Here is a 14,825-nt window from a genome sequence, read left to right as displayed (position 1 = left end):
GGGGGGGGGAGCGTGGGGGGAGGGGGAATGTATTTTCACAGAATCACAGGATCTCAGAATGGCCAGGATTGAAAGGGACCTCAAGGACCATGAATCGCCAACCCCCTCTGCCACATGCAGGGCCACCAACCTCCCCATTTAATGCTAGACCAGGCTGCCCAGGGCCCCATCCAACCTGGCCTTGAACACCTCCAGGGACAGGGCATCCACAGCCTCACTGGGCAGCCTGTTCCAGCACCTCACCACTCTCTGTAAAGAATTTTCCCCTGACATTCAACCTAAATCTTCCCTCCCTCAACTTAAAACCATTTTCCCCTTCTGCAGTTATCAACCCTTTCAAAGAGTTGATTCCCCTCCTGTTTGCAAGCTCCCTATTTTGCAAGAACTGTTCATTTTCTTTCTATCAGTAACAATGATTAGGTACATAGCTACTTCTCTGTGAAGCTACCAGCTAACACTTTGTTGATGAACTAACCATAGGACTATTTTACAGTATGTTTTAATGGTTCAAGGAAGTGTAAAACAAACTATTTAGGAAATTAAACTGAAATCTGGAAGCCATTGTCTTGATACACACAATTATGGAAATAAAATTCAATTTTGTGGCAAATTCAATTTTGCGTTCAATAATATTATAGAAGTAAACAAAAAATGAAAGGAAGATTTACAAATAAATGTTACAGAAATATTACATGTGCTTTCAGACTGAGATTAACAAATAATAAAGGACTCGATCTCTAAAATGCATGGCATGTGTTCATGCATTCCTTCTAAAACCTGACTGACTGAGTATGTTGGTTTTTGTTGTTCTTGTTGTTGTTTTGCATTTGCTGAAAGATGTTTAGTGCAAGTACTGACAAAAATTAAGTGAATAAAATTATTTTTGTCAGAATTATCACATCATATTTATGTTTTCATTTAATCTCTTGAGTTTACAATTATTGATAACATATTCAATGCAAGTATACATGCAATGCAAGCATATAATCTGCATTCAGTTTTCTAAATTTCTTGCAGTTCTTACTTGCTTTAACTAAGGAGCATAATGATCTAAAAATTAGGCTCTGATTAGGTTGAGTGAGTAAGAGGTTTATCAGTGCCAGGGCCTCTCTAGGATTTCAACAGGTGATAGAAATCTTCCTCAATCCTTGCTGCAGTGGGAGAAGAACTGCTTTCTTCAAAATATTTTTGTTCATCATCTATGACATCTGTTTCATTAGGCACTGAGGAAGATAAATTTTTAAAGGAATACATGATTTGCTGTGTCGGTGCCACTCTACTTGGAAGCAGCGGAATGGAAAACGAACTCCTTTGTGGACTATTTCTTGAAACAGCACCAGATAATTACTAGAATATTATCCATAACTAAGTATTCTTCATGTGATATCAAACACATGTCATAGGGGACAGGTATGCTGTAGCATAATTGCACTTAAATTTCTATTTTTGTTCTTTATAAAGCACTTTATATTTCCTTACAGTTATGTTTTACTGCTAGCATACAAGTGAAGACTGTATTTTAGATTTATCTGGCCACAATACCACTGCCGCTGAAGAGGTACAACATGAACTATGGGGATTTTTTTCCGTGTGGCAGATCGCATTCAGTTCAGTCCCTTGAGTGTTAGATATTGCTCTTCTTATGAACTTCAACAAAAAATCTGTAGGATCTTTTTCTGCCTTCTTGAGACAGGACTTTTAGTATGCCAGAATGTCTAACTTATCTGCACTGCACTCTTAAAATAGTTTATGAGAAATCTTTCTGAAATACTTTCGATCTTTTAATACGGTATTTTATTCAGGAAGGAGCCCACACATCTTTGTCTGATTCACTCTGATTGAAATGAAACAACGTGACAGAGTCTGTAAGTTGGTCTTTAGAAAGTGAAGTAAAGATGACGACCTGGAGGAATCCTTTGCACAGAAAGTTCAAAAAATGCTAGTGATGAAACCCTAACTGCCCAGCAATGACTGTCACAGATGTTATTTTTGCAGATAACAGTCTTATGGAACATGAAGCATTAGTCATATCTTTTAAATAATTCAAGAGAATATTAATATCCTCCAACCGCCTTGGACTTAAGAGTGACAGGTGTCACTCTTAAATTACCTTCTCGAAAAAAAAAAAACAAAACAAAAAAAAAACGCAGACTATTCAAGACATGAACTTACTTCAGAACCACCAGATTTAAGTACCTGATCCTCCACAACTTTTGATCCAAAGGAACAGGTTGATATATCTTACATGGCCAGACACGTCAAAAGAGACTTTGGTCTCTTCCTAATACGTATTGATGGAAATCTCTAAGGAGGAAAAACTTGTATTAGTGTGGAATAGAAGATCTGGAAAGAGTCCTCTGAGTGATTTAAAAAGACTGTGAGGATTCAGTCTGCCAGTGGCCTTTCCCGGTTTCAGTCAGGGAACTGCTGTAACAAATGAGAGTTAAAAAGAGCTAATAAAACAAATATGCTGGTGGGCAGAGTGGTGTCAGGAGGGCCTGTTTGACAAATGCTGTTAAGGGAGCTAGAGGCATGCCTTTTTCAGAGACGGATTGTATGTTAGGCTGACAAGGATGAGAAAATGGGATTGTGCACCTGCTTGTGGCATGCACCTTGCACTGCTTCTGCCTTACCTTCCCCAAGACTGCACAGCACCCAGACTTCTGTCATGCAGCTCTTTGCAATTGTCTCACTCCAATTTATCTGAGGGAGAGAAGGTTCTTTGATAAATGTATAAATGTGGCGTGAGATTAAGAAGAAACCATTCAAATGTTGGTCGACCATTTTTTTACAAATCCTAATCAGGGAGATGGGAAAGGAGATGCTGGTGACCTGCTATGAATTAGGGTGATGGGGAAGGGAAGGTGGGTGATAGAAAAGATAGGAAAGAAGCAAAAATTGTGTAAAGCGGGAATAGTCACCACCAGGATTCAGCAGCATCCCGTTGCACGCTGTTCCAATGGTCTGAGGCAAAAGAACAGGGGGAGAGCAGCATGGTCGGCCTTGGGCAGCAAGCAGTTACCAGGAAGAAGAAGCAGGTTAAGTTCAGGAGGAAGCAGCAGGTCCAGGAGAATCCATCAGCATGCAGGCGTTCCATAGTAAGGGATCTGATGGCAGACACCTCTTGGGGGAGAGCAGCAGCAGCATGGTTGGCCTTAGGCAACAAGCAGGCAGAACGCAGAGCAAGTCCAGGAGGGAGAGAGGCAGGTCATGAGGCTTCTCATGTCAGAAACATCAGCATGATTGTAGGTCCCCTTTTTTATCCTTCTCCTGCCAGCGTGGCATTCCTGGGCGCTTGAGTAAGAGTCATGTGCAGCACCCCCTGAGATGGCCATCTTCCTCAAGATAAGCCCACACAAAAGACTGCTTCCCAGCCATTAATCTGTGGCTTATCTCTCTCGTTTCCCCTGGCCTTGTTCATCTGTGTCCCTCAGACAAAGGATTTTGCAACCCTTGCCCAGGACTAATCCATTTGTGTTTTCCAGACAGAGGATTTCTCAATCCTGGTCAGGGACTTGCTTGGTCTTGTTCATCTGTGTTCTCAGCAAGCTTTGAGACAATGATGTAAAAGAACAATCTCTTACAGCAGTATGGGAAACATAAATGGAATCGTGATTATAAGCATGACATTGGTGATGTGTGAAAAGGTGCATCTGCTGGTTGTCTGTTCTCTTCATGCTTTTGTACAGTTTTGATGCCATGTTGCTTTCACTTCTGCTGCAGCCTACCCAGTGTTGTGTTCCTCAGCTCTGTTTCACAGATGTAGAAAAGAGAATACTTTTTGCTTTTACTCTGCAGTGTGGAGTAGTACTGCTATATATGCCTTCTGCAGAAATTAAGTAAAACTCTAGTTACCTTCCCTCTCTGAAACAAAAAAACAAACAAAAAACCAAAAAAACTCACAAAACCACCTTCACTCTCACCTTTGTCTGTTACCTAAGTAACAAGAAACACAGCTTCTCCTTGTTCATCATGAAGAAGCACTATGAGATGGAATGAAATCCAAACATCAGGCTATGGTTGTTTCACAAATCCTCTTACCAGGCATCAATGACAGCATGTTTGAACTGTCTCAATGGCTCAAATCAGGAGAGGAGAAAGTGATCACAGAATAAAATCTTCTGGACACGAGGGATGCAAAATGGGATTTTATGGCCAAATACCCACTTGAAAAGATGTTTACAAATTTAACATACAGAGTGAAGACATTATTTCCAACACCCATAGAAAAGCCATAGTCACAAAACTCTATAACTGGAGGCCAAACCCCCTTTATGGAGAAACTACCCATGTCCCCATCTGGGTTTAGGGTGGCATTCACCCTGCAGGCACAAGCTGCCAGCAGCTCCTTGGCAGCTGCAGCCCATGCCAGCTGTACCAGGCTGCCCACAATTTCCTCAGGGCCTGAGAATGTGATCAGGAGCTTCCAAAAGTCCCCAGTGTCCTTGCCTTGCTGTCCAAGCCCTGGAGACGCAGCTGAGGACATTCTGCTTTGTGTCTCTAGGTAATTCTTTTATTTTCATTTAAACAGTAAATTTGGAAAGAGCAATGGTCTCTTTAGTACCATTGCATTCCTTTGCATTTGATCTGTCTGTTTTTTGCTATTCCAGGGAGGCAGGGGGAGGAGTAAGAAGGACATAGTAAGACTTTGCTGTATCTGTGGTACAAACAAGTATTTTTTATGGTTTGTATTAGAAAGTTGACTTGGACTTGTGTTGGAGCTTGAGCTCCAACATGTGATTGATGTGATTGACAGTGACAAATGGTAACACTATTCAAGGAAAATTAGTATATACCTGCTATGATGAGTGATAAAGGCATTAAAGCTCAAGTTTATTTCTGCTTTTAAAAGATCCTTTATTTTTCAGAAGTACTTTTTTCAGTGCAGTTGCAGCTGTCAGCACTGACAGGGTTGAGTTAATTAATTAATATCTTTTACTCATGCTCTGTAAAAACTCTAAATAACCTAATTAAAAATCTGTTTCAGTTTTCTTTTTAAGTAGTGATAACAATGATAATAACAAAGCAGGTCCTTCATCTGCAATTCTGACTTTGATCTGCCCAAGACTGTGGCTTGAATAAGGGAGAAAAAAAGAGGAAACAGAAAGAAAAATTACAGCTATTGTCAAAATGAAAATATTTTTCCTTTAATATTCTATATTTTCATAAATTTGTGTGATGCCATGCAATTTATTTCCTATGGCTGATGGTTGCTATAGTTCTTTATACCTTTTTCTCCTTTCTTCTGTATCAATCTCACTCTGTATGCTTGTGACGCATAACAGATGCCAGTGTTCTTGAGAATTTTCTGGCACAGATTTGTGTACTGTTGAGTGGAAGGCAGACTTTGTGTCACAGCTGCTGTGACTTAATCACAGCTGCTGCCTTTCGTATTACATGAGTCGAAGAATTATTTTCAATTGGACATAGCTGCCAGTTCACTTCCAGGAGCTGATATCTATCCCATCTGTGGAAATTCATAACTGTACCAAGTTCTGATATTCCAAGGAAAACATGGAGTTTGAAAGTGAAGAAAGATCTTCTGTAAATAACAGCCCAGGAGACACAAAGTGTCTTCATGACCACTTAGAGATACAATCTGAATCACACACAGGGGGGACATCTAGTAGAAGTTCTACTTATTTGCAGGGAATGGTTAAGACACACAAATTTTATTTTCTAAATTTATTTCCACAGTGCTGTTGGTTTAGTCTAGAAAATTCTTTCTATTCAGGGAATCCAAATCCTTAGTGTTTTTTCTTAGAAGAGCTAGGGAAGAATTAAAATCTGATACTCTTGAGGCCTTGGCTGGAATTATTTTTGTGGGGTATCTTTTGCTAATATGACTGAGGGGGACAAGTCAAAGCCTGTGTGCCTAACACGTGATCTTTAGCTCAAGATAACATAATTTAACTTAATGAACATAATGTATAATAACATAATGACTTGCCACAAGCAGAAGATAAGTAGCTAAATGAAAATAAAGTGAGGCTTCCCCTTGTTTGTTAAGGTCAGAATGAGTAGACTGTCTTGAGCTACCCCAGTGGAGTTTACACTAGAGAGGATACGTAGAGTACTAATTTTACCCCATATTATTTTTCAAGGTACTTGGCACAGCAACATGTATTTTTCTTTGTCTTTTTTAGAATGCTTTTGCCAGTATGCTCAAATATGAGCATCTGAAAATAATAATAATAATAATATTAATGCTGGTTGCTGCAGATTTTTTTTTTTAGGAGTAAGGTCTGAGACAAACTTGAAAAGTCTCAGTGTAAATTTGGAGTTGGGTCTGAATTTTGCAGCTCAGAAGTAACTCATTTATTTTGCTACATATATTTCTGTGATGAATTAGGGCTGCTCCAAAAGTAATGCTCCCTATTTTATTATGTTGGCCCCTGATATCTATGGCGTCCCCGCCAATATCCCCTGACATTTTTTTGCCATGTGACAGATGACAGCAGAGGGGTGGTCTGACAGAATGAAATACTGACAGGGAAGTGCTTTTGAAGCAAAGGTGTGTCACTGAATTCCTCCATGTGGGAAAAAGCAGCAGCCACTGACATTCATCAACACTTGCTGAACATTGATGGAGACCAAACAGTAGATGTGAGCAGAGTAAGGCAGTGGATGGTGTGTTTCAGCAGAGTGGTGACAGCAACAGTAGTCACCTCTTCTGATGCACAGCTTGTCATGCAGTCTTGTTCATTGCTGTCAGAAATGCATAGCTTATAGTGGTGGTTATTTTGAAAAAGAGTGCTGTATGGCTGAGGATGTGCCCTATCAACTAGTGTTGCACTCTTTGTTTATGTTGTAGTTTCCATGGAAATAAGTAAGTGGCACTACTTTTGGAGGGACCTACATACTTCTGAGTCTTGTGATTTTAAAATAGGAAATTGTTTTCAAAGTTTTGAAAGCACTGTCATTTTTTCTCCCTCTTCTCAAACAAAAATATATCAGAAGGCATGTAGTCATCTTTCTTTGAAAGAGTATTTTTGATCAGGAAGCACTCTAAGTTTGTTAGGATGCTAGAACTGTTCTCACTCTATATTCTGTCAACAGCAGCCCACGTTTCTATTATTTGGCCACTGCTGTATTCTGTACAACATTTACCTTGGATGCAACTTTTTCTATAGAAAAAGACTATTAAAGTGACTTTCTGAACATTACATATTAAAAAGGATTCAGTTCCAGATATACCTTCTTCACTACCTGGAGGCTTTCTGTGAAAATTTCCCAGGTATAAAAGTAAAGCCACAAGTACTGTAATAAGAAAATTCTCTCTTAAAATAGAAAAAATAAAGTAGATTAAATGAAAAAACAAGGCACAAAATATGGAGTTGCTAAATCTCATTCAAACTTCTCTAAGTTGACATGCTGCAGTAGATGCCCTTCCTGAATTTAGCTCATAGTATCACAATAGATTTAAAGAAAACACACCAAAACAAGGAAAGTTGCTCCATACTAATTTTTCTTCACTGTCTCTACAGATATATCAGAGAAAGGATATCTTGTAACAACCTTGTTTCCTGGGTTTTAAACAGTTTTATAATCAGTGGACCTTATTAGATGTTAGAAATGATTAATCAGAATGTCACACTCAGACTGGTTACTTCAGCAATTTGGTAGTATTATGTATAACTGGGAGTATTATCTATGGTAAAGTGGAACACTCAGTATCATAGATATTTTCTTCTGTATCATGACTTTTTATCATGTAGCTTTGGAGAAAATTCTTTCTGTGAAACCTAACCTGTGAAATGTCCCTTAATGAGCCTGGAATGCCAAGGTGATGTGACCCCAGTGTACCTGTCAGCTGTCCCCCAGCAAAGGTTGACTTGAATTCAGAGCAGTCAGCCTACAGAGAGAAACAATCATAATTATATTCTGCACTCATCTGTCAGTAGTTGACATTAAATGTAGGACAGATCTACCATGGTGTTCAATTAATTGTCTCCTACACATTAAAGTAGGAGTTTATAAGTATTATGTATCTAACTCTCACTGAAAAAATGATTCACACTGATTTATCAGAAGGCTTACTATTTATGGTTTATAACAATGCTTAAATGTTACTAAATTTAATCACAATCAGACAGTATATCTAGATTTTTTTTGTTCTATGTCTATAGTATATCCATAATAAATCTAATTTTGTCATATTGATTCCCAAAATCTTGCAACTCTCATTCATAAAATATTAATCATGAAAGAAAAACAATTATTTTAGAGTTTTACTAATGCTCCATAGAAGGTCAAAATGACTATATTGCTGACTAATCACAAGGGCATCAGAATCTGAATCTGCTCATGTTTTATAATGAAAAACAGAGTCTTATCACTGCAGCTGAATGAAAGTCTCACTCCTAAATAACAGACAAAAAAATCAACAATAAAAAGACTGGAAATGCCTACTTCAGAGAAATCCATCCAGTACCAATCAAAATACTAGTATTTTTCTTTATGGGTATATAGGCTCACCAACAGACGTAATTCAAATCCTCTATTTGCTTCTGCATGTGTTTTTGCTATTCACCGGATTGAGTACCTCTCACTTCCTCTCTAGCTTTATACCTCCATCCTGTATTTGTTCTTATCAGATAATTGCTGACTATTTCTGATTACAGCATACTCCCAGGATTCATAATATATACGGGAGGTAAGGTTAAGTATCTTGTCCATGACTCTGAAGTCCTGAACATGCACTAACATACCAAATCTTTTGCTTTTGCTTAGCTTGATTTTGTAGCGCTGAACTCCAAGAATTCCTCAGTAACGCGTTAGAAGACAAGCTCAAATTTCATTCTAAATTTGCTTGTTGACCAACAATTTTACTTAATGCTTCCTTGAATCAGTACAAAAGACTTCCCTCTTAACACTCAGTAATTCAATGTGGTGTACTTTCTCTATTCCCTTTTCAATAAGGTGGCAACCCAAGAATCATCTCAAAAAACATCTGTATATTTCTACTTTGATTATATGAACAACATAACTTTTTCCAGCTAAAGTCATTTTGTATTTTTGTGATTCTGTGATTCATCTATAAACAGGATTTTGTAGTACAACTTCTGAAACAGTAAACCTCAGACTCTTCCTAAGATAAAATACTCCAATAAATAAATGATTTTATTTGATTCGTTAGTTAGGACTTCCGCTGAAATACACATTATCTGAGATCAAGGCACATGGTTACATACAGACATCTGTAGCAGCACATAGCTGCTGTTAGTAAGACTGTTTTCTCTACTCAGAAAGCCATAAAGAGAAATCTTTATTTTGTTTGTATTTAACACAGACTTTTATAACTCAGGAATCTGAGAAGGGACTCAAGCCAAGAGCATTTCCCCATTGTGTCTGAGACCTGATGGGAAGAAAATGAGGAGAAATTTTGTAAGTCCAAGTTTGCATATTACTTGTAAGAACCGAAGTAATTTTATATTTTCTATTTTTGTTATGGTTAAAAATATGAACAAGGAGGGAGAAATGGCATTTTATACAAGATGATGTCCTATCCAATTAAACAGTGATGGATCCCACCAAAATGCATTCTGTGTCAGCTTACATACGTTATGTTAGGGTTGAAGATCTGTACGGATACTCTCTTGGCCTTCTGCATAATGTGGATTTCACAGTTTAGAACTTAAGAAGCTTCTAAATTTGAGCCAGATGCTAAACTTCAGATTTTAGCTAAAGTTTTAACAATGCCTAAATTTAGTTTTGAGAATTTCTCTTGCCCAACCATCTAAAGAAGAAATATAATGTCCTCTATAATTTTCAGATGATGAATCTTATGGGTCATGAACAAACAGCAGAACCTTGTTTACCTGGTTCTTTGTATTTTTGCAAACTAATTATCTCCAATAAATGTTACACCCATCTGCCTTGACTTTGACCTCCCTGGAGGGAACAAATAAAACTTTCAATGCAGTTGCCTAGAGCTATACTTTTTGTAAGGTATTTTGTGTACTATAGCTTTAGCCTCCTTCCAGAGTGAGTGTTTTGCATCTAGAAAGAATGCAGAGGTTGCAGAAACTGCCAAGAAATTCTTTCTGGCCACTGGGCTGATGTGTAAAATTGATTTCCAGATCTATTCTCTCACTTTCTCTGCTCTTATATTTTGGTTTCAGATATCAGTATGTGAATGAGGGCAGAGCAAAAATAGCAATAAAGGAAATAAGGCATGGAGGCAAGAGTGCAAGTGGTAGAAGCTGAAATGGAAACAGTGAAAGAGAGACAACACATTCAGTCATACAAACATACATGCCTGTATATAGTTTACATTTCAGGATCTTGCTACATAAGGACAAAATTCAGACATGAATGTTTTATTCAGTTTTCTCTTGTAATATACCCCAAGCATTTATTACTTTCTTTGAATGATAATACAAATGGAAGGAATCTTGACTTTGCAATATTTATTAGCTCTGTGCTTGATGAGGCAATATTCCTCCCACCTCATGCTAGTCACTTAGCTGTCAAAATACAGTTGACCCAACATATGTAATTGTTCACATAAAATGGAATTAATTCAGCTGAAGACAGGGAAGTAATTAAGGACAAGGACTTTATTTTAGTATCACACATCCTAACACACTTTACTAACCACTGAGCTATCTGCTGTTCTGTTGATGTTAATATAATTCCACAGAACATCTAGGTTTTCATGAAAGAGCATTTTTCAAATGAATATGTTTATTTCTAAAATGTTTTTGTCAGCCTTAGTGAGGACAGGCTAAAAGAGTGGAGGGAGGAACAGGAGTTTATCAGAACACACTGAATACTGAACACCAAGTAATAAAAGCTTAATGTAACATATTTCATCAGGAAGAAGGGAATTGAGCTTTGTCTCTGAACTTTGGGTAGAAAATGGCTATCATTTTTTGATTTGTGTCACGTTTGAAGTGTGTCAAGGCAGAAGGAAAAGTCCTGATGGTGACTGTTCAGTGAGCCTTCATTTCTGCCTCTTGTGCTCCGGATAAACATATTCCTTTCCTTGTACTTTGCCATAGAGCCAGGTGCTTATATCTCCTGGAGGGAAGATGAGAAGTGCAAATGCCAGCCTCTGTAGCAGAGAAGAGCTTACTATAGGTTCCCTAGTAAGAACTGTTCAAGATGGTTTCTGATTTCATGTGACGATGACATTTATGTAGAAGCATGCTGGCTTGAGGGCACTTTTCTGCTAAAATCACTTTCAAGCTCTGCCCACACACATAATTTCACAAGTGTGAAATTATAAGCAATGCTCTGAATATATTGCTCAAGTTTTTAAATGATTTTCATAATAATTGTTAGTGTTTTTACTCTTCTAAGTTTGTTTACAGTTTTATAAAAACTTGTTTATAATCACCAATATTTTGTACTAAATTTAATGTTTCTTATGAATTAGACCTGTGAAAAATCTGTTTTTCCATAATATTTTTGCATACTATCTTGGTGATTTTGCGGCATGTAAGCTATTAATACTTTCAAAAGTGTTCAGTAGTACTTAGATGAACTTCAGAATTATGTACATTAATGTCAGCACATCAAGAGTCTTCCAAAAAATGAAAATAAAAGAAGTTAACAATTTCAAAGGTTTAAAATGGTGTCTTTATTAGCTCTGTAACGGTGATTAAGAATCAAAGTGGAGAAAATTACCTAAATTTACCCTCCCCCTTAGTCAGCAGTAAGCTGTGTAGGACCCTCCCTAAACCAAATAAGGCCAGGAAGAATGTGCTAAGCATTGAGTGTGCTAAGAATAAAGTTGAGCTGGGGTGGATAAGGTTACTTTGAACTCCATATTTCATGTTTCCTGACATACCCCCCCAAAGAACAGCAATTATGTTAGTGAGGCTGCAGTAGCGTTAAACAGCTCTTTCCTAGTTCTTTTGTTTTGTTGGGGTTTTTTTTTTGCTGCTTCTCCATGCTTTCCTTCCCTGTTTAGAGATGAGCCTTTCTGCTGTTTGTTTGCCATGCGCGTGGTTCTTAGGATATTAGAGAAAACTCACTGGAAGGCATGGCTATTTTTGTTAGAGGCTGATACTTAAGACTGAGCTTGAAGTATTGCTGCTGGAAGGCCTGAGGTTGCTCGGTGAGGGCAGGAGTCTGCAGAGGAAAGAGAAAATTCAGAGGGGCACAAAAGAAGAACGAACAGAATTAGAAAAAGTGGAGTACCTCCCTCCTGCTTGTTCTGCAGCTCCTGCAAGAGTGAGCAACCCAGAGGTATTATCTAAGCTGCCACTGTAGATCTTGACCTTTTTAACAGAGTATCTCTTATCATCATCATCATGGCCGAGGTTACAGCAGAAGGTACGGTAACTCTTTTCAAATATAATTAACCAAAAATGATATGTACTTTGACAGTGCAATTGAGCTGGTGTGTCAATATGATTTATTGCTCTTAGAATACAGTTCTTTCACTCCAGGATCATTTCAACTGTTTGTTGGGTTGCTTTCTTCCTCTCTTTCTTGTCTTTGGGTTGTGGTGTGTTGTTTTGGTTTTTTTTTCCTTTTTCACTTGTAGGCAGAATTTTTACCAGTTTCAGAAGCAAGTTTTTTGTACACCTCTAAAAATAGCATTAGTCTCATATGCAGAGCAGCTCCATTGGAGTGATACAAGAAAGAGGAATGCCTGAATGCCAGGTGTTTCCACTGTTAATTGTTTTCTCAGGTAAATCATTGGTGGTCCCTTACAGGCAGAAATTTTCCCAAGTATAAACAAGGGAGCTTAGTTATTGGCCCTGATTTTTTTATGAAGCACAGAGCATTTGTGAACTTCACATCAGGTTAATGCAGGGTGAAAGCTACTTGTCCTTTAACCCTTATTCAGGTAAACTTCTAAAAGAGTCAGTGAAAGTTGTACTGAAATGATTATTCCAGAGTTTGGCTTGCAAGAATGAAAGGCAGTTGTATAACCTATAAATACATATTCTACAGTATGAATATTTCATGTACTTCAATATTTCCTGACCATTCATATTTAAATAACATTGTAGATGCATAACAATATTTTATCAACCACAGCGAGACAGAATATTTTTAAAACTCAGCTTCTTCAATACTGATTTTTTTAGTTCAATTTCATTCCTCTCTTTTTATTTCAGTGTGGATTACTCGACTGTTTATCCAAATTTAACAATGATACCACATACACACAAAAAAAGAAAAAAGAAAAAAAAAAAAAAAAAAAAAACCCCAAAAAAAAAAAAAAAAAAAAAAGAAAAACAGGCACAAAAGTTTAAAACATTCTTCTGAAAGTTATTTTTATTCTACTTGTCAAGGTTATGTGCATTTTAGTGTACCAAAGTTGTACTTTTTGTCTTCTATTTTTTCATTATTATTTTTAAGAGGATTTGTATTAAGCAGTATTAGAGAGTGAACCAAATTGTCTTCCAAAAATTCATGTTAGAAATATGTCAAACTGTACAATCCTTGTCTGATGTCTGCTTAACCACAGCAAGTAGACAATGTGGGGATGATTTTCTGATCACCAGTTGGATGGATCTATAAGCCACTTCTGGCTGCAAATACTGCCAAAACACGTATCTCTGTGTGACAGCCCTAATCCGAATGCTTGCACTAATTAATTTGGAATTTCTTAATTGCTTTTGTTGAAAACAGTGATTACTTTGTAGTTGTTATCAGGAAATCTATAAAATTACATTTGTTTTCCAAAATGTGTACAGTAACACCATCACTGTTAGAGGAGCATTGTAGAATTACTTCTTGCAATGCTCTCCAAGCAAAACAAAGTAACAAATATCAAGATTCTTTGAAATTTGTAGCAAGCTTAAATGACTTTTTAGTCTAAAAGTGTCTTTTCAATAACTTAGCTAATCAAAGAAAGAAGATAAAAGATCCAGAAAAAAACCAACAAACATGGGATCTGAAAATGTTTTCACATTGTTTACGAGTGCTCCTTAGCTGTCACAGTGCCTGCTTTTTTGCTTTTGTGCAAATCAGTAGACTTAGGTGACAAGAGGCATCAATCAGCTCCTCAGTACCTGTCTTTCAGCAGGACAGGCAAATTCGCTAGAGACTAGCTGTTGTTCTTTTGTATATTTGGAATAGGCTTATGTTGATTGGCTGATTTTTAAACTTCATCCATGAGGTGGAAATTGTACTCATGGTAAAAAACTAAGAATTCAGCCTGAGACTAATGTTCCACTGCAGTTTATTTTCCTCTGGGGCTACTCCTGGCAGTCACAAATAAATCTGAAAGTTTAGGTCTAAAATTCAGCAACTTACAGTTTCTGCAAGCAAACAAACAAAAAAAGTGTGTCTTGTTTTATATAACGTCTTTTTGATTTTTATTTTATTTTTATTATTCTTATTTTTTCTCAGTCTGTTATTTGCTCAGGTCTTAATGATTTCCCTAGGTTTAAAATCCTTGCTCAAAGTGGTTGGAATTGTAACCTCTGTTTTGTAATGTCAGCCACATCTCACTCTTTGTCCATGGAGTAACATTCTGACATATCAGAGTGTATATAGCAGTGTGTAAGGAGCCATGCAGGCCTTGGGTCTCCCATGGCCAGTGTGGCTACTGATTTATGGAGGTGGTTCAGCTTGGACACATTGATACTATTGACACACATCTCAAGATATTTTCTGACAGCCAATGCCATGGCCTGTGGTAGGCAGATACATTGGCTTGATGGAGTGCTCTTTCAGATTGACCTCACTGTAATAACAATGACAAAATTTCACTGAAAAATGTATTCACAAAGCAACAACTCCTTGAACTGTAAGACTCACATGCTGCCTCTACATTATCATAACAACAAATTGCATGATGTTCAGATTTACTGGTGAAGTATACCTGGCAAAAGGCAAAAAGTAATCTGTGAAGA

The 14,825-nt window shown here is 37.4% G+C and overlaps 1 protein-coding gene across 1 annotated transcript in view; it reads left to right on the top strand.

Annotated features, from left to right (window-relative positions):
* Positions 1–4,410: 4,410 nt before the first annotated feature.
* The window catches only part of TRDN (triadin), a 206,521-nt gene continuing 196,106 nt past the window's right edge, over positions 4,411–14,825 (top strand). Inside the window, 1 exon segment of the mRNA XM_042827318.1 lies at positions 4,411–4,504. Within this exon segment, the coding sequence (XP_042683252.1) occupies positions 4,411–4,504 (94 nt within the window).

The sequence above is a fragment of the Centrocercus urophasianus genome, unplaced genomic scaffold (assembly GCF_019232065.1).
Source record: "Centrocercus urophasianus isolate 14NV4802_14NV808 unplaced genomic scaffold, USGS_Curo_1.0 seq_10, whole genome shotgun sequence".
Lineage (NCBI taxonomy): Eukaryota > Metazoa > Chordata > Aves > Galliformes > Phasianidae > Centrocercus > Centrocercus urophasianus.
The sequence above is the reverse complement of the archived record's forward strand: the minus strand, read 5'-3'. Positions and strand labels throughout refer to the sequence as shown.